At 46.0% G+C, this 17,255-nt stretch overlaps 1 protein-coding gene and 1 long non-coding RNA gene across 2 annotated transcripts in view; one reads left to right on the top strand and one right to left on the bottom strand.

Annotated features, from left to right (window-relative positions):
• LOC308483396 overlaps positions 1-7,802 on the bottom strand; it is a 25,418-nt gene extending 17,616 nt beyond the window's left edge. The window contains exon 1 of the long non-coding RNA XR_013989648.1: positions 5,416-7,802. This is a non-coding gene — a long non-coding RNA (uncharacterized lncRNA). The remainder of the gene's footprint in view (positions 1-5,415) is intronic.
• YBX1 (Y-box binding protein 1) lies at positions 4,743-17,255 on the top strand. The gene is made up of 8 exons (XM_081017213.1): positions 4,743-5,193; positions 7,814-7,877; positions 11,437-11,470; positions 14,065-14,154; positions 14,329-14,631; positions 15,072-15,154; positions 15,255-15,520; positions 16,881-17,255. Exons 1-7 carry the CDS (start codon positions 4,929-4,931, stop codon positions 15,487-15,489), a joined length of 1,074 nt encoding a protein of 357 aa, XP_080873339.1. The 5' UTR covers positions 4,743-4,928; the 3' UTR covers positions 15,490-15,520; positions 16,881-17,255.

The following is a 17,255-nucleotide window of genomic DNA, read 5'->3' as shown; positions in this document are numbered from 1 at the left end:
AGGGAGGAAACAGCTTTGGCAGGGGCAGTTGCTAAGCTGCCACAGTTGCAAGTGCCTATTGGATCTCACCCTACTTTATATAAAAAAAATATGTCTACCTCTCGATTTTCAAGCAGAGGCTAATGGGTTACTGGGGGAGAGGAAGTAATAGAGTGAACAGATACAGATCTAAAGTGTCCCTTTTGAGAAATCGCACAATACGCCACAAAAGCTATTTGTCTATAACTTTCTGCTAGCCCGTGTGCCTATAACATCCTAATGGGATTTCTGGCAGACCAAGAGAGAGGGATTAGAGCTAGCACTCTCCTAGATTACAGAAATGTCTTTGCCAACTCTTACTTGCTTCCTGTTTGTGGTCATCCACTGACCTGCCCAGTGTGCTGTTCGCAGGTGGTGCCTGCACAGACTTACCCCTCTGACATTTGGCAAAATAGCTTCCTGGCTTGCCAGATACTTTGATCAGGCAATGACCACAGGGTGTAGATGCAGCTGAGTCTTCATTGCTGCTATGGCAGCAGGTTCCATCAGATACTCAGTTTCAAGCACTAGTCTATGGGACACCTGCTGCCCTTTAGATGATGCTGTGCTCCTGTCAGCCCCAGACACCATGGCCAATTCCCCCAGTGAAAACCATGGTCCAGCAACATTCAGAAAGCCACATATTTTCCCATCCCTGCCATGAAGAGGATGAATGGGCAAAGGGTTGGGTGAAGGAGAGAAGCAAGATGCTTCCATAGCGCAAAAGTCATTCTATTGGGATTGAACTAGGTCAGCAGTCTGTGTCATGCAAGTATATCTGCTCATAGACTCGGAGTTGGGAGGGATTCCCAAGGGTCATCTAGTCCAACCCCCTGCAATGCAGGAATCTCAACTAAAGTATCCATGGCAGAGGGGCTATCCAATCTCTGCTTAAAAACCTCCAAGGAAGGAGAGTCCGCTATCTTCCGAGGGAGTCCGTTCCACTGTCAAGCAGCTCTTACTGCCAGTTAGATCTTCCTGGTGTTTAGCTCTTTTTCTTCAGTGTTGAGGAGCACGATCAGAACTCAGACGTGTAAAAACAAAGAAAAACCACACCAAGGGTCTGTCTACTCTTTGAAATATTGAGCAACCAGATGCTAGGAGCAGGTGCACTTGCATAGGGTGCCCCAAACTTTGCACCACTGCTGCCTAAGGGGAAACAAGGCAGAATAGTTGACATTGCATGGCCTGAGGGTGGCGGAGCTGGAGGAGCAAAAGTCTCAGACAAACATTTAAAAGGAAATAAAAGCAGATAGAAAAAGTTGGGGAGAGTTTTCAAGGTAAGAACTAGGAGTTGGTACCTGGGAAGATGAGCTGATGTGGGTTGGACAAAATGTGGTCTGAGTAAGAGGGTTGAATGAATCTAAACCATGCTTATTTCAAAGCCATCATGTTCACAGGGGCTTCAGGATGAATGGGGGAAGCTAGAATTCACTTTGGCAAAGTTTCCTTGGCTTGTTCAAATGAGGAGGGACACAAAGTTCCAAGGCATGTTCAAGGATTGTTAGTAAAGAACAGGTCCTTGGGGAACCAGATTCAAATCATACATGAACACAGTTGGACTTAGTTCTGAGTAAAAACTACATGGGGGTGCTTTGCGTGTCATTAATTATACAAAATTCTGGTTTCTAACAGGATGCTGATGGCCTTGGTGTAAGGCTGAACAAACCAACCCATCTGTTTTCTCATTAAGGCTGGGTTAGAGCTTGTGAACACTGCCAGTCCCAGTCTTCTTGTGGTGGAAGGCACAGTGGTCCAGCATCTGCTCTACATGCAGAAGGTTTGGGTTCAATACCCCATCACCCCAGGCAGAGCTGAGAGACATGGTTTGCCTGAAACCCTGGAGACTCACTGTCAGTGTAGATAGCACGAATGTTCTGACTATATAAGCAAGGTTCCTCTGTTCCTAAGTGATCATAGACAGATAGGTAAAGCAAAACTGAGGAAGTCTTTCAGGTGCTGGAGTGAGGAGTTTTACAGTGTCATTCTATGCATGTCTATCTACTAACTAGTCAGTTCCACAGAGGTAAGTGGGCCTCCCTCCCAGGTAAGAGTACATCAGGCTCCGAGCCTTATTGAAGACAATTGCAATAGAACACTCACATCAGGGAAAATAAAGCCATTTTCATCTGCATGCAGCCGTCCTATGCAAGTATACCCACAATTAAGAACTACATTTAGGTAATTCTGCTTTGGATGCATGAGAAAACTCCATTGAAAACAGCAGGGTTTACTTCCAAGTTAGAAGGGTAATAGTCCTTCTGGTGGTTCCCTCTGTGAGAAGAGAAGTTACAGGGAACCAGGCAGAGGGCCTTCTTTGCAGTGGCACCCTCCCTGTGGAATGCCCTCCCATCAGATGTCAAGGAAATAAAGAACTACGTATACAACTTTTAGAAGGCATCTGAAGGCAACCCTGTATAGCGAAGTTTTTAATGTTTCGTGAAGCCTCCCAGAGTGGCTGGGACAAGCCCATCAGAGGCGCTGGGGTACAAATAATAAAATTATTATTATCCACTGACTAAGGGCAGATCCGAAATTAAAGCACATGATTTCCCCCCCCAAAATCCTGGGAATTAAGGGTGCTGGAAATGGTAGCTCTGTGAGGGAAAAACTAGAGTTCTGTAAGGTCTTTGAGAAAACCTGTGCTTTTTTTCTTAAAATGTTTAGGGGTACTCTCATTTTCTTATTCATATTGAAATACTGCCCCCCCAATGAAGCCAAACTTGGATTCACAAAATGTTTAGGGGTATGCGTACCCCTGCATCCCCCCAGAAAAAAGCATGAGAAAACCCATGTGCTTTTGTTGTTGTTTAGTCGTGTCCGACTCTTCGTGACCCCATGGACCAGAGCACGCCACGCACTCCTGTCTTCCACTGCCTCCCGCAGTTTGGTCAAACTCATGCTGGTAGCTTCAAGAACACTGTTCAACCATCTCATCCTCTGTCGTCGTCTAATCCTTTTTTTTAAAAAAATGATATTTATTAAAGTTTCACAAAAATACAGAAAACAAAGAAAAAAGTGTAAATTACAGCAAAAAAGCAAAAAGTAAGAAAAACATACAAAATAAAACAGTTAAAAACACAATAATGTTCCATAACCTATCTTCCTTACTCTTATTTCCCCAGACCTCCTCATACCTCCCTTCTTTGTATTCCAATTCAGTTTGTTGGTTCAGCAAATCCTTACCATTAATCTTTTACCCAATTGTTAACCTTTTTTTTTCCATGTCTCTTAAAGCATTACAGCTAAAAACCTCTTAATTTCTATCCAGCATCCTTCTAAAGTTCCTTAATTTTACAATATTTCTGTAAACAGTCCTTAAATTTTTTCCAGTCTTCTTTCACCGACTCTTCTCCCTGGTCTCGGATTCTGCCAGTCATTTCCGCCAATTCCATGTAGTCAATCACCTTCATCTGCCATTCTTCCAAAGTGGGTAGATCTTGTGTCTTCCAATAAGTATTCTTGCTGCTGTTGTAGCATACATGAAAAAGGTTCTGTCCTTCTTTGGCACCAGTTGGCCGACAATGCCCAAGAGAAAGGCCTCTGGTTTCTTCAGAAAGGTATATTTAAATACCTTTTTCAGTTCATTATTGTCGTCGTCTTCTCCTTGTGCCCTCCATCTTTCCCCACATCAGGGTCTTTTCCAGGGAGTCTTCTCTTCTCATGAGGTGGCCAAAGAATTGGAGCCTCCGCTTCAGGATCTGCCCTTCCATGTGCTTTAGATGTGCATTGAATGTATTTAAAATGTTTAGTGTGGAGCTGCCCTAAGGCTCTGGGGTGTAGAACCACAGGTCCTGAAAGGCGGATCGTAGCTATCCACTACCTGGTTCTTGGGACTCTGCCCAGCCCATTCCCTTTTCACCATCCTGGCTCCACACCATTTTCGGAGACTTCTGCACGCTATAGAATAGCAAGAGTGCTGCTTGCTGGGACGAGCAATGCGTGGGTGGGATCAGGAAGTCTCCCATACAAAGGTAAGAGTCGCACCTGTTGCTCCACCCACTATTGCCCCGGCTCCGCCCACCCCTGCCACGCGGCCCTTAGGTGCTGGCCCGCGAGGGAAGGAAGCCTTTGGTCTTCGAAACCGGTTCTCCACCGCTGTTCTGCCACATTTACCCGAGAGGCAAGCCCCAGTGAAAATAACGAAGGCTGAGTAAACACACGGAGCGACAAGAGGCCACGATCTTGTGCACACTTACTTGGGAGTAAGTCTCACTAAACCACATGGGGCTTCCGAGTAAACGTGGTTTACTGCATGGGCAGAGAATGTGTAGGCCCTGAACGGGGAAGGGCGGCAACGGCCCCACAAGGCAAGGGAACCTAGGTTCCCTCGACCACATGGTCCCCATGTAGGGTTAGGAAAGGGCACTTCCTGACTGTGCCTTTCCCCAAAAGGGAGGGGCAGGAAAAGGGAGCGCTCTCGCCCAATCACCACCCGAAACCCATCGACTGGCAGACTGTGCGAGGCAAGCAAGCGCATGTTACAACCTATCTACTCTTTTTTCAGAGGAGGAGGGAGGAAAAGAGGACTGGAGCCCAGCCAATGGCCGCGCGCAGCTTCTGACAGACGGGCTCCCGAGGCCAATGTAATAGGCCCGAACGTTCAGGCGCGCCTCGACACCCCAATCGCTACGCGCGGCAACTGACTGACGGAATCCGGCGCCCAATAGGCGCCGCACGGTGGGCGGCGCCTGCGGGGTGGCTAGCGAGTGCGCGCCGCCATTGTGGCCAGTTCGATCGGTATCGGGAGCGGAGAGCGGAGCCCAGCAAGCCCGGAGCAAGGGAGCAGCCCCCCCCCCGCCAACGGCCGGCCCCCGAGTCACCATCAACACCGCGCGGGAGGCGGCGCTGCTGCAGCTGCTGCGAAAGCCAGTCACCACCACCGTCCGCCGACAGACACCGGCGCCGCCATGAGCAGCGAGGCCGAGACCCAGTCGCCCACCGCCGCAGCCGCCACAGCCACAGCCGCCCCTCTACCAGCGGCGGCGGCGCCTGCGGCGGCCCCCCTGGCGGCGCCCGCACCCCCGTCCCCCACAACCGCCATCGTCGTCGCCCCGGACGCCAAGCCCGGGAACGGCGGCGGCAGCGGAGGAGGCGGCGGCGGCGGCAACGGATCCAACGGCGGCGGCCTGGGCTCGGCGGCGCCCCCCGCCGGCGGGGACAAGAAGGTCATCGGTGAGGCTGGGGGCTCGGAAAAAAAGAGGGAGGGAAGGAGCGTGTGAGGGACGACGGGCGGGGGAAAGAGGAGCGGAGGGTGGGCGGGGCCTGCGGGGGCGCGCGCGCGAGTGCTAACGGGGGCGCGGCTGAGCGACTGACAGACTGGGCTAGCTCCGTGGGCTTCTGTCCCCCTTCCTCTCCCGCGCGCGCTTTTTATCCCCTACTCTCCCCCCTCCCGACTCCTCACTCACGTTCCATTTCCCGCCTCGATGATTGGCTGACGGTGGGCTGGTTGCTCGCGCTCGTGCCTTTTCTTGTCTCCGCCTCCGTTCCGTTCTCCCCTCCTGGATTGGCTGGCCGCGTTGAGTCTTTTTATTCCTCCCCTAGTTCCTCATATTCTAATAAGACTCCCCCCCTCCTCCCCTTCAGGTCCGAGCGCGTGCCCCGGCCGTTGAGGCGCTTTGCCTCGCGCTCCCTCTCCTTAGCGCGCCTGCGCGGATAAAATGTTGGTGGGGAAAGGGAAGGCAAGCGGCTCGTGCGTGCGTGTGGGAGGGGGCGTGGCCGAGAAGACGGCGCAAGATGTCCGCCACGCGCGCAGCCTTTGTGTGATTGCCGTGGGGGAGCCCCCCCTCCCTGCTCTCCATTAATCCCGGTTATTGATGCTATTAGCCGCAGATTGTTCTCTGAACAGTAGCTGTGATGTTTCATGTAGCTGAATTTTTGGTACATTTTTATACCATGCTCTTGGGCCAAAAAGACTTCCAGAGCTGCTTACACACAATCAAATCAAGGCAGTCCCTGCCCCGCAGGCTTACAGTTTTAAAAAAACATGATACACAAGGGAAGTGGGGGAAATCTAAATTTAGGCACCAGTTCCTGGGCAGGTGGTGTTTGAGGAAGCTGGGCCTCCAGCAAAGCTAGTGGAATGAGCCCTGCTTCCTGTTCTTCCCACTGGGGCAGCCTAATGGAATGGCTGCCCCTAGGTGACAGATGGGGGGAGGCATGGTGCCACTGGCCTGTCACAGCAGAGCAGATTGAGTGAACTCTGCTTCTCAGTTTTCCCACTGCTGGAATGGTTACCACAGTGTGACAGTTGAGGGGAGAGTGTGTGTGCTTGTGTATATAACTAATTGATAGTTTATTACTGCAAGTTTTAATTAAATTTGCTTGTTTTATTTACTGGAGGGCTAGCTTTAATATTTTAAAAAATTACCTTAATCGGGGATGGGGAGTAGATTCAGGTTGAGGGTTATAGGGATATAGTAAGCTGCCTCTTGCCATATCAGACTTCTGGGTCATGCAGTTCAGAATGGACTACACTGACTGGAAGCAGGTCTCCAGGGTTTGGGGCAGTAGTGGTTCCCAGCCTCACCTGGAGATGCTGGAGTTTGAACATGAGACCTTCCAGCTTCAAAAGGTGTGTTTTGCCATTGAAGTGTGAGTAGGAAGAACTGCCTTATTCTGAATTACACTGAGCTCAATATTAATCTGCAGACTGATAGCAGCTCTGCCTGGTTTCAGAAAGGAGTCTTTTTCTGCCCTAGCTGTAGATGCTTGAGATTAATTCTTTGACCTTTTGCATGCTAAAGTATGTGCTCAGCTACATCCATTTTTTTCTTTTTACACAAAAACCAACAATGACAGTAGCATTTCCCATGCCACTGTCCATTAGCAGGTTGCCATCTTTTGAGTCTCCCCTTCCCCTCTATTTGTCCATTTTTAAATAGCCATTTGGTCTGCGGGTGGATCATGCTCCTTTCCTTGTGAAAATCTGCATCTGTTTTCCACATATCAAATGGCTTTTCAGTGCACAAGAGCAGGCCAGGCTCTGCTTTGCTGCTGTTATTTTTGGGGGCTGGTTGGCAAATTGACAGAAATGCGCACATGATTTGATCGCTCATCCCTTGATTCAGGACTTTGGGATGTCACAAGGTCCATTGGAGTCAGTTTTGAAGTTTCATTCCTGCAACTTAAAGCCTTTAAAAAAACCTTAAAGTTTGTTTAAATTATATATATCTTTTTTAAAAAAATCTGAAAGCTGCAGTCATACATCTACCTTATTGAATGGGTATAGTATAGTGAATGTATAGGAACGGGCTGCATGTTTTGTGAAGTTCTTTTAATATTGACGGTGTCTTATCCTCATTTCCTTTCATGTTTTCAAATAGATTGAAATACATCATATTTTAATTATAAATTCTATATTTTAATTATAAATTAGTTTTTAATTATAAACACACATATATAGTGTGTGTACACACACACATATGTAATTGCACTATATGTGTGTGCAAATGCAGTACAAAATTATCTCAATAAAGATCCCTTATTGCAGGTGAGAGGGTTGAGGGTACCTTGCCTGAGGCCACAAAACTGAACTCATGGCTAAGGCAATAAGCTTCTTTACTCATGTTTGACCCATGGCATCAGGAAAGTTCATCTTTTGGTACATGAGAGCAGCAGCCATGATGCTGCAGTCCAGTGATAAACATCTATATGTGGCTCAGACCTTTTTGAATGGCCCCTCATAGTGTGTGTGTGTGTGTGTGTGTGTGTGAGAGAGAGAGAGAGAGAGAGAGGAGCAGAGGGAGCATACATCTTAACTTGCAGTCACTCTTTCTTTCTTTTTTTTTTGTAGCAACGAAGGTTTTGGGGACAGTGAAATGGTTCAACGTAAGGAACGGCTATGGCTTCATCAACAGGTGAGAAGGGGCTGGATGTGATCATTTTTTGAAAGCTGATTTAGGCCAGTGAAATGTGCCTTTTCACTCTAAAGCTGTCCTCTGAGTATCAAGCTAGATCAGGCTTTCCCAGCTTGATGCCCTCCAGCTGTTTGGATTAAAACTCATATCATGGCACCGTGCTGGCTGGGGTTGATGAGATTTGTAGTTCAAAAGCAGATGGATGAAGGCTGAGCTAGATTTGTGCACAGGACTTAATGATACCGATTCCACTCTGCTTCAGCTTCTTTGCTGTACATGTCAGTGGATTGGTTTAGTACAGTGGTGGCCAAACTTGGCCCTCCAGCTGTTTTTGGACTACAATTCCCATCATCCCTGACCTGGTCCTGTTGGCGAGGGATGATGGGAGTTGTAGTCCAAAAACAGCTGGAGGGCCAAGTTTGGCCACCACTGGTTTAGTATCTGTATGTGCAGACATAAATGTTTACTCACAGATGGCTTCTTTAATATGGTATCTTGGCAGTTCTTCGTAACTTCTGTTCTTCCAACATGTAAATTAGAGGAAGACTGGGCATAATAAATCAAATGTGAGCCAAGAAGTATAAAAAGATAGGTGAACTATGAGAGAGAGCAGTTGAGACAGCAGAACTTCTAGAGAGTGCTAGAACTAAACTGAGCATGACTCAACATGCATACTGTAACAGAGACGGCCAGATTTAGGAAATGATTATACCCCTTGGCTGAAGGCTAGTAAAATACCATGTGGTGGTTTTGTTCCTTTTGGGGTCCCTCAGTCTCAATAAGGAAAGCAGCAATGAGAGTGAAAAGGCAAGTCCAAATATCTATAAAGGCTGGTGAGGACTGTCCACAGTGATAATAGCCATCTTTTACTTACAGTTCCTGCTAATTTGCCTCAGAACATTGGCCAAAGGAGCACACAGCAAACCAAACCCCCTGGTCATACAGGGTAGTAGATTTTTATCTACAGATGTTCTTACAGAGTGTGTGTATAACATACACACTTAAAATAAAGTGCTGCTAGCTGTCTGCCTTGGGTTGGGTCTACCTTGGGTTGTTTTTCAAAGCAGGTATGAGTAAACTATGTTAATTAGATTCCTGGTCATTTTGCCTAACCCAGAGAAATGCCCCAGGGGCTTCTCTAAAGTACATGGCAAATGAAAAGCATGTAGGTAATTAAAAAAACAATAAAAAGCTTAAATAGTTCCTCCACCTCTGCCATACATGTACCTTCTGGCAGATTGTCCACTTTGAGATGTGTAGGTGCCCTGCTGCATTGCCTGCCATATGTAAATCTGTCTTGTGAATGGCATTGATCTATATTAAGGCCTTAGATTAGTGTGACTTCAGTTTATATGGAATTTGATTAGTTTTCCTCTCGCTTTTTCTTATGCCATGGCTGCAATTAAGTGCAAAGGCAGGGCGGCTGTTGCTGCCTCTTTGGGGACATTTCTCCACGTCACTACAGCTGGCAGCACTTTTTGTAGTGTTTCAATAGCAGTCATGTATGAAACAGTGGTTATTCTAGTATGTTTGGCCTCTATGCAGGTGGGTCTGGTTTACCTCAGGCCAATCAGTTGAGGGTCTTAGTAGGCAGGACTGAAATGGGCCTTGGTAGATATTGAGATAGGCTCCATCAGTCATGTACTTCTGAATATGACTTGGCATGGCCGTGATATTACATGTGCAGTGTGGCAAAAGGGGGCATGCACAGGTCTTAAAGGCGCTATGGGTTATTTCAGGAAATGGCAGTTGAAATGAGACAGCTCCTGGTTGACGGGCCAAACCAAATGAGTGCTCACTAATGGTTCCTCATTATCCTGTAAAAAGTGGGGTGCCACAGGGTTCTGTCCTGGGACTAGTATTGCTCAAAGTCTTCATAAACAATATGGATAAAGGTATTGAGGGGATGCTCATCAAATTTGCAGATGACACCAGACTGGGAAGGGTAGTTAATACTGCAGAAGATAGAATCAGGGTTATCAGATTGGAAAACTGGGCAAAAACTAAAAAATGAATTTCAGTAGGGACTAATGTAATGTTCTGCACTTAGGAAGGAATAACTAGGTGCACAAATATACGATGGGGGTCTCCTGGCTTTCCAACAGTGCTTTATTATATTTTTAAAATAATAGTAATAATAATTTATTATTTATACCCAGCCACTTATGAAAAGGATCTAGGGGTCTTAACATGAATCAGCAATGTGATGCAGCAGCAGCAAAAAAAAAGGCTGGTTCTTTTCTAGGCTGCATCAGTAGATGCCCAATGTCCAGATCAAGGGAAGTCCTAGTACTGCTCTATTCTGCCTTGGTCAGACCACACCTGGAATACTATGTCCAGTTCTGGGTACTGTAATTTAATAAGGATATTGACAAGCTGGAACATGTATGGAGTAGGGCAACTGAGATGATCCAGGGTCTAGAAACAAAGCCTTATGGGGAATAGTTGAGGGAGTTGGGTGTGTTTAGCCTGGTAAAGAGAGGAGTTATAGCAATCTTCAGATTTCTAAAGGGCTGTTACATGGAAAATGGAGCAGGCTTGTTTCCTTCTACTCCAGAGGTTAGGACTGGAAACAATGGGTTCAAGTTACAAGAAAGGAGTTTCCAACTAAACATTAGGAAAAGTTGTTTGACAATGGAACAGACTTCCTCAAAAGGTGGTGGACTTTCCTTCATTGGATGTTTTTAAGCATCTGTCAAGGATGTTTTAGTTGTGATTCCCCGTTGCAGGTAGTTGGACTACAGGATCATTGGTGTCCCTTCCAACTCTACAATTTTGTAATTCTATGAATTAATGTTGGCATGTAACTTCCTTGTGTAGTTGATACACCTGATCAGAAAGCACTCTCTGTACAAAGTCATTGTATTTATCTACATCACGCTTGAAAATCTTTGTCCTACTTGTAGCCCCACCCGTGTCCAGTCATAAACTCCACCTAGCTCATTCTGCTGTTGCAATACAGTGTGGTAGGAAAGTCTTTTGGCATTGACTGTGTTTACATCCTGTAATCTCTCCTGTACAGTTCTGTGACTGCAGGATAGGGGAAGGGTTGATGACTATACTTGGTGCTTTGAGACATGTAGAAACCCTACCTGCTTTTATTTGTTCTTTTTTAATCTCTACTGAGAAAGTAGAATAATCCCTATTTAGGAAGCAAAAGTATAATAGAATAATAAGGCATATATTGGAATATTCCTTTAATGTTTGTGTTCCAATGTGAGAGTGTTTGTAAATCAAATATTAATGATTTACTGCAGGAAAGGTCTGTCATTTGTCCAAAAAGGCATTTTGGCAAACTTTCAACTTACACCTGCTTGATCATTGTAGCCAGAATTGCAAGAGTCCGCAAAAAGAAATACGAAACTTCCAAGTTAATACACTCCCAGTATTTTTAGCACAAGAAAGTCATGGGTGTGGAGTGAGGAGTGATATGCGTTGTTCCTTGGCAGTCCCCCAATGCTACAGGCTGGCCTCCGTCCAAAATTGAGTGCCACTCCTTCCTGGAAAATGCTGGGTTTTTGTGTCATGTTTTCTGAATATGAAACTCCTTGTTTTACAGGAATGACACCAAGGAAGATGTGTTTGTCCACCAGGTGAGACTGTTTCCTTGTACAACAAGATATGCTGGATTTTGATGAAATGATACACTTTGTGCATTAGCTGAAAGGGGTGGAAAAGTATCAGTTCTGTTGCTCTTGGGAGAAGTCAGTGTTGCCTCAGAACTGAAGTTATGAAGTGTGGAATTTTTATAGGGGAAACCAGTTGACATAAGGTAGCCAAAACCCAATCTTAAGAGCCTATGAATGCTCAGTACACTGTGCCTGTTTGCCTACCTGGCATCTCATGCCGCTTCTCTCTTCATTGTGCTTTTCTTCCCTCTGTTCTTTGCCTGCAGTGCCTAAGTGGTCAGGACTTCCCTGCAGTCCACCCATGTCCTGCTTGTCCTCGGTTGGTCTTTATCCCTTTGCTACCTTACCTTTGCTTTTGCGTCCCACAAGTCACACAATGGCTTATGCCTGCTTTTTGTTCTGTCTAATTGGGTTATTAGGCACTGTTAAGTTTTTTTAAAAAAATAGCAAAAGTATTTTTGTTCTTATCATCTATCCTTGCACTCACAGGCTTTTGGGGACTTCATATTGGTTGGGTGCCAACCTTTTTGGGGACTCCTGCTTTTTCCTGTACACCAGTGGCTGTCATTTATATGACCTGGCCTCCACTTGAAAAATTAATGGTGCTGCTTGGGTGCCTCTGCCAGACACATTGGGAAGAATTCAGTGTAGCACTGCAGCAGCTGTTCTGTTCAGCCAGTGCTTTTCAGTTTGCCAGATGGAACAATCCCCTTCTCCTCCTGGTCTTCTCAGGACCAGTTAGTTGAATCCTGCTCCTTAAAGATACTTTTCTTTGTAAACAAAGAACCAGGATGATAATTTGTCAAATATGAATATTTTTCTGGGGGTGGGGCAAAGCAGAGTGATAAAAGAGAAGGAAACATTGCCCACTGCACAGGTTTCCTCTAGCTCAGGGGTCGGCAAGGTTTATCTTATCTGGGCCGGATTGGTCCAGTGGAGATCCCTCCGTGGGCCAGATTGCGTGAGCGTGCGCGCCCGCAATTGTTAACACGTGATTTTTGGTGTCTGTGCAGACATGATTTCCTGCCCATGGGCCTTAGGTTGGTGACCCCTGCTCTAGCTGCAGTAGCAAGTGTGAGGCCATCCATTGTTCAGCAGAGAGCCACCCTCCCAGCTTTGAAGCTGAGCAGAGATTGCCCCACTGCTTTTATGGCTCTCCCCACGCAGAGGAAGGCTGTGGGTTCCAAATCAGCAAAGCCCCAGCAAACACCAGCATTTCCTGCTATGAAGCAGGAATGTTTGGTAGGGGAGAGTTAGAGCCAGCTGCTGAAAGGCGCTCAGGGTGCCTTCATCTCTTCCTTGCCAAACCTTTTCATGGGAAAGACCAGCAGTCGGGGGACGGTCATCACTGCTGGAGGTGCACAGAGCCCTTCCAATAGCAGCTGCCAATCAATTGCTTTCCCTACTGGCCTTTCCCTCAGAAAAGCCCGGGAGGAACATTTTGAACTTGATAAGAGTGGCTGGGGGGCAGTAACTAATTTTTGGCTTTGATTCAGTTGTTAAATTAATATGATTTAGTGCTCAGTTTTCGTTTAGGAGGAATGGATGGAGCTAAAGACAAATGTCTTATTCTCAATTCAAGGACTCTTAATTCATTTTCAAAAAGTATGTATCATTCTCTGGTGTCTGATTAGGGAAGGTCCTCCTGCATTGCAGGGGGTTGGACTTGATGACCCTTTGGGTCCCTTCCAGCTATATTATTCTGTGATTCTTTGATTTCTGTTTGGGATACATTTCCATCTGTTTCTTGGTGGTGGATAAATTTCCCTTCCCTGGGTTGTCTGATGGCTTCCTTGCTGGGAGGCCTAAATGGATGAAAGCCCTATGAGAAACAACTTGTTCTTTCCCCTGGGGTAGTTCTGTTTCTTAAGAATTGGGCATTAGGGTTGTTAGTTTCAAATGGGGTTAGTGGTGCTTGCTTATTCAGAAGCAGGGTACCAGGAATATGTTGTCAGCACTATTTAACTTTGCTCCTAGTGCAGCTGTTACTATTGACACTGAAAATTGTTTGGTAAGCAAAACTATGAAGGTCAGTTTAATAGAGTGTGATCACATGAGTGGCTGAGAATTAAAGCTTCTGCCACTCAAAAAGACAGAATTTGTTCTATTAGTTAGAGAAAGACTAGCTCATGACACTCATGTGAGTTTTTACAGTGATTGCCCTGAATTACATGGACTTCTGGAAGGAAACACCAGTTAATTTTTTTTCTTGTTAATGTCTTTGGCATAGAAAATTAGGGCTAGAGGGGACGTAATAAATCAGAATGTACTTCCTATGCATCTCTGGCATGACTGCAAAGTCTTTGTGGTACATACTTACTCCCAAGGTTACCCTGGACAGGTTACTGGGAGGGGACCTACCACACATTTGATGGCTCCTTCTATATGTTCAATATTTCAGGATATACATCTGCTGTTGGTCTTTCATGGGTATATCACTAATCTAGAAAACTTGCACTTTTAAATTTTATTATTTATTAAATTTGTGAACCACCCATAGATCTCAGGTGAGTTCACAGCATGTCTACAAGTCTAAATCTGAAATGTTTTTTCATCAGACTGCTATAAAGAAGAATAACCCCAGGAAGTACCTTCGCAGTGTAGGAGATGGAGAGACTGTGGAGTTTGATGTGGTTGAAGGAGAAAAGGTGAGGTGACTGTCCTAGACTGACTCTGGGGCTTTCCTGCTCTTTGGATCTCAGCTGCTGAGCAAGTGAAGGCCAGCAGCTTCCTTCTGTCTGGGGTGCAGCAGGGAGGTTTCTCTGTGCTTGTGCTGGCGCAGCTGACACTTGCTCATGTTGTCTCTTGATGGCTATTTTTAGGGAGCAGAGGCAGCCAACGTTACAGGTCCTGGTGGCGTTCCAGTGCAAGGCAGTAAATATGCAGCAGACCGTAACCAGTACAGACGATATCCACGGCGTCGAGGTCCTCCACGCAACTACCAGCAAAATTACCAAAACAGTGAGAGTGGGGAAAAGAATGAGGGGTCAGAGAGCCTCCCGGAAGGCCAATCCCAACAGCGCCGCCCCTACCGCAGGAGGCGGTATCCACCTTACTACATGCGTCGGCCCTACGGCCGGCGGCCACAGTATTCCAATGCTCCTGTGCAAGGCGAGATAGTGGAGGTAATTTTTACTAATGAAGATTTCTTGAGAGCCGGGTTTGAAAACTTGAAACTCTAGTCTGAATAATGGGATTCCTTGCCAGTAGTGCACATACCCAGACCAGAAGCTAGTAGACCTGCCTTTTGTGCGCTGGCCTTTTTGAAATTCAGGGGGTTGCTATATTCTTAAGTTATACCTGCCAAACCAGCAGGTTACACTGTGCTACCTCCAAGTTACAACATTTTGGCATTTTTCTTTCCTTACAGTGAAGCCAAGTAATACAGCTTTATTTCTATTAAACTGAGGTGACCCTAAAAAAAATCAGTTTAATCTTGGTATGAGTCAAATTCAGAATTCGTTACATATTAAAATGAATTGCTTTTTTATTGCAGTTTGCCTAGGGCAGGATTTTTTCCTAAATGCAAACCACAATCCATTTTATAACCTCTTCCATCTTCCAGGGTGCTGACAACCAGGGTGCAGGAGAACAAGGCAGACCTGTCAGACAGAACGTGTATCGGGGTTACAGACCACGCTATCGCAGGTGAGTTCCCTCAGAGAGCATGTCCTACCCTCAGGCGCTTTAAATGCTTTTGCCCCTAGAAGTGGGAGTAAGATGCTCACAGCTTTGCTGCACCTTTCAGGGGTCCTCCTCGCCAACGACAGCCCAGGGAGGAAGGCAATGAAGAAGACAAAGAGAACCAGGGTGATGAGGCCCAGGGTCAGCAGCCACCTCAACGTCGGTACCGCCGTAACTTCAATTACCGACGCAGACGCCCAGAAAACCCTAAACCACAAGATGGCAAAGAGACAAAGGCAGCCGAACCATCAGCTGAGAACACGTCCGCTCCCGAGGCCGAGCAGGGCGGGGCTGAGTAAACGCCGGCTTACCATCTCTACCATCATCCGGGTAAGTGGGCTGCAATTCCCACCAGGAGAGAGGGAAAATGGGTCCAGAGCCCTGTTTAGTAGGCAGCTGGCAGGAATGTTGCCCTTAGATAGGCACTTGAAACCTGCTAAATGAATTGGAGGTGGTGATAAAAACACAATGCAGCTCATAAGAAAGCCCTTAGGACCAACCACAGTACACGAAGGAGTAAATGAGATTTTGAATTCATTGGGTAGTAAGAAAAACAAAAAGGGGCTTGGGGTGGTAGTGATCCCCCCTGGCTGTTCTAAGATGCCATGTGAAAGGAGTCCAATGCAGCCTAATTTGTGAATATCTGAGTTGGTCTTTTAGAAACCTTGGTCAAGCAGAGGTTAAGTGAATAGCCCAGAGTGGGGCTCACTGCGCTGTGAAGATTAGAAGAGCTGTGTGTACGGTCAGGCAAAGTCGTAATTTTTGTCTACAACATGTAGAACAGTTTTCACCTTGACAGGTAGATGTTCATTGTCACTTTGGGTGAAATTGGGAAGGGTGAGAGACCACAGAAAGGACGTCCTACAGCTGAGATGAAGTGTTTTGAATTGGCAAGGCCAAGCAGCATCCTTCTGTGGTACTCACAACAGGAGACAGTTGCAGGCCTTCCCTCTAGTTTTCTAGAGGTCAAACATGGAAAGACAAAATTTATAGGAAATCAGCCAAGAAACTCTTGGGGGCACTCCCATTGGACAGCTTGTGGTCTTTTTAGGAAGGCTTACAAGATGATCCTTACACAAGCCCTTTGAAATAAATGCTTGGAAGTTCATAGGATTTCCTTCAAGCAACTTTCCTGAGTTCATGTTTAGATGGTACTGAGTCTAAATGAGGCTTCCAAGAAGCAGTCAGTAGTGTGTTAAGATTCATGAATCCTGGCCCTTGGAGATTCATGAATCCTGGCCCTTGGAGAGCTGCCAAACCACATGTCTGAATCACAGCCCTAGTTTCTGTCACTCCACAGTTAAGGGCATTAACTTGAGTCTGGATTGAACCACTATAGCCTTCAAGTGGTGAATGGCATGATTGCATTCTTCGCCAGTTAAAACAGAAATCCTGCACATAGAAAAGTAGCCTGGCAAGATGGATAGGTTAGAACTGTGCTCCCAGGCAGTCTCCTTTTATATATGCACAAGGAGCACTTCAGTGCTGGAGGAGCATACCACCCTGTAAGTTCCCCATTGTAGTCCAAAGAGTGTTATGCATGATGCCTAGGTTTGGTTGTGCAGCTGAGATGTTGCACTATGTGGTGGTGGTGTGTAAGTGGAGCCCAGAGGCCATCTGTGGACCTACTCTTGTGGGGTTTGGGTTTTACCCAGTATGGTAAGGCGACTTCTTGTTTTTCTCTTTACAGTTTAGTCATCAAAGAAGAGAGAATATGAAATTTTAAAGAGAATATGAAATTCCAGCAATAAGAAATGAACAGAAGAATTGGAACTGAAGACCTTAAGTGCTTGCTTTTTGCTGTTGACCAGATAACTCGAACTCTCTGCATTATCTATGCAGCATGGGATTTTTATTATTTTTACCTAAAGTGGTCTCCTTTTTGGAGCGACAAACATGTTTTTTAAAGGCCTGTTTTTTCTCAATACACCTTTAAAGGTTTTTAAATTGTTTCATATCTGGTCAGTTCGGATTTTTAAGAACCTCATTTTTAATTTGTATGAAATATACACCTGATTTTTTCAAGTCAAACTGCAAGCATCTCTTAATAAAGGTCTTAAGAATT

Source organism: Podarcis pityusensis (genome assembly GCF_964106645.2).
Source record: "Podarcis pityusensis genome assembly, chromosome: 8".
Classification (NCBI taxonomy): domain Eukaryota; kingdom Metazoa; phylum Chordata; class Lepidosauria; order Squamata; family Lacertidae; genus Podarcis; species Podarcis pityusensis.
Note: the sequence above shows the minus strand (reverse complement) of the source record. Positions and strands in the feature narration are given on the sequence as shown.

What these genes read in the sequence shown, in the direction of transcription:
- YBX1 (XM_081017213.1), top strand. Translation starts at nt 4,929, where the DNA reads ATGAGCAGCGAGGCCGAGACCCAGTCGCCCACCGCCGCAGCCGCCACA. An exon ending in GGCTATGGCTTCATCAACAG is followed by an intron (nt 7,878 to 11,436) that starts GTGAGAAGGGGC and finishes CTTGTTTTACAG; the next exon opens with GAATGACACCAAGGAAGATG. An exon ending in AAGATGTGTTTGTCCACCAG is followed by an intron (nt 11,471 to 14,064) that starts GTGAGACTGTTT and finishes TTTTTTCATCAG; the next exon opens with ACTGCTATAAAGAAGAATAA.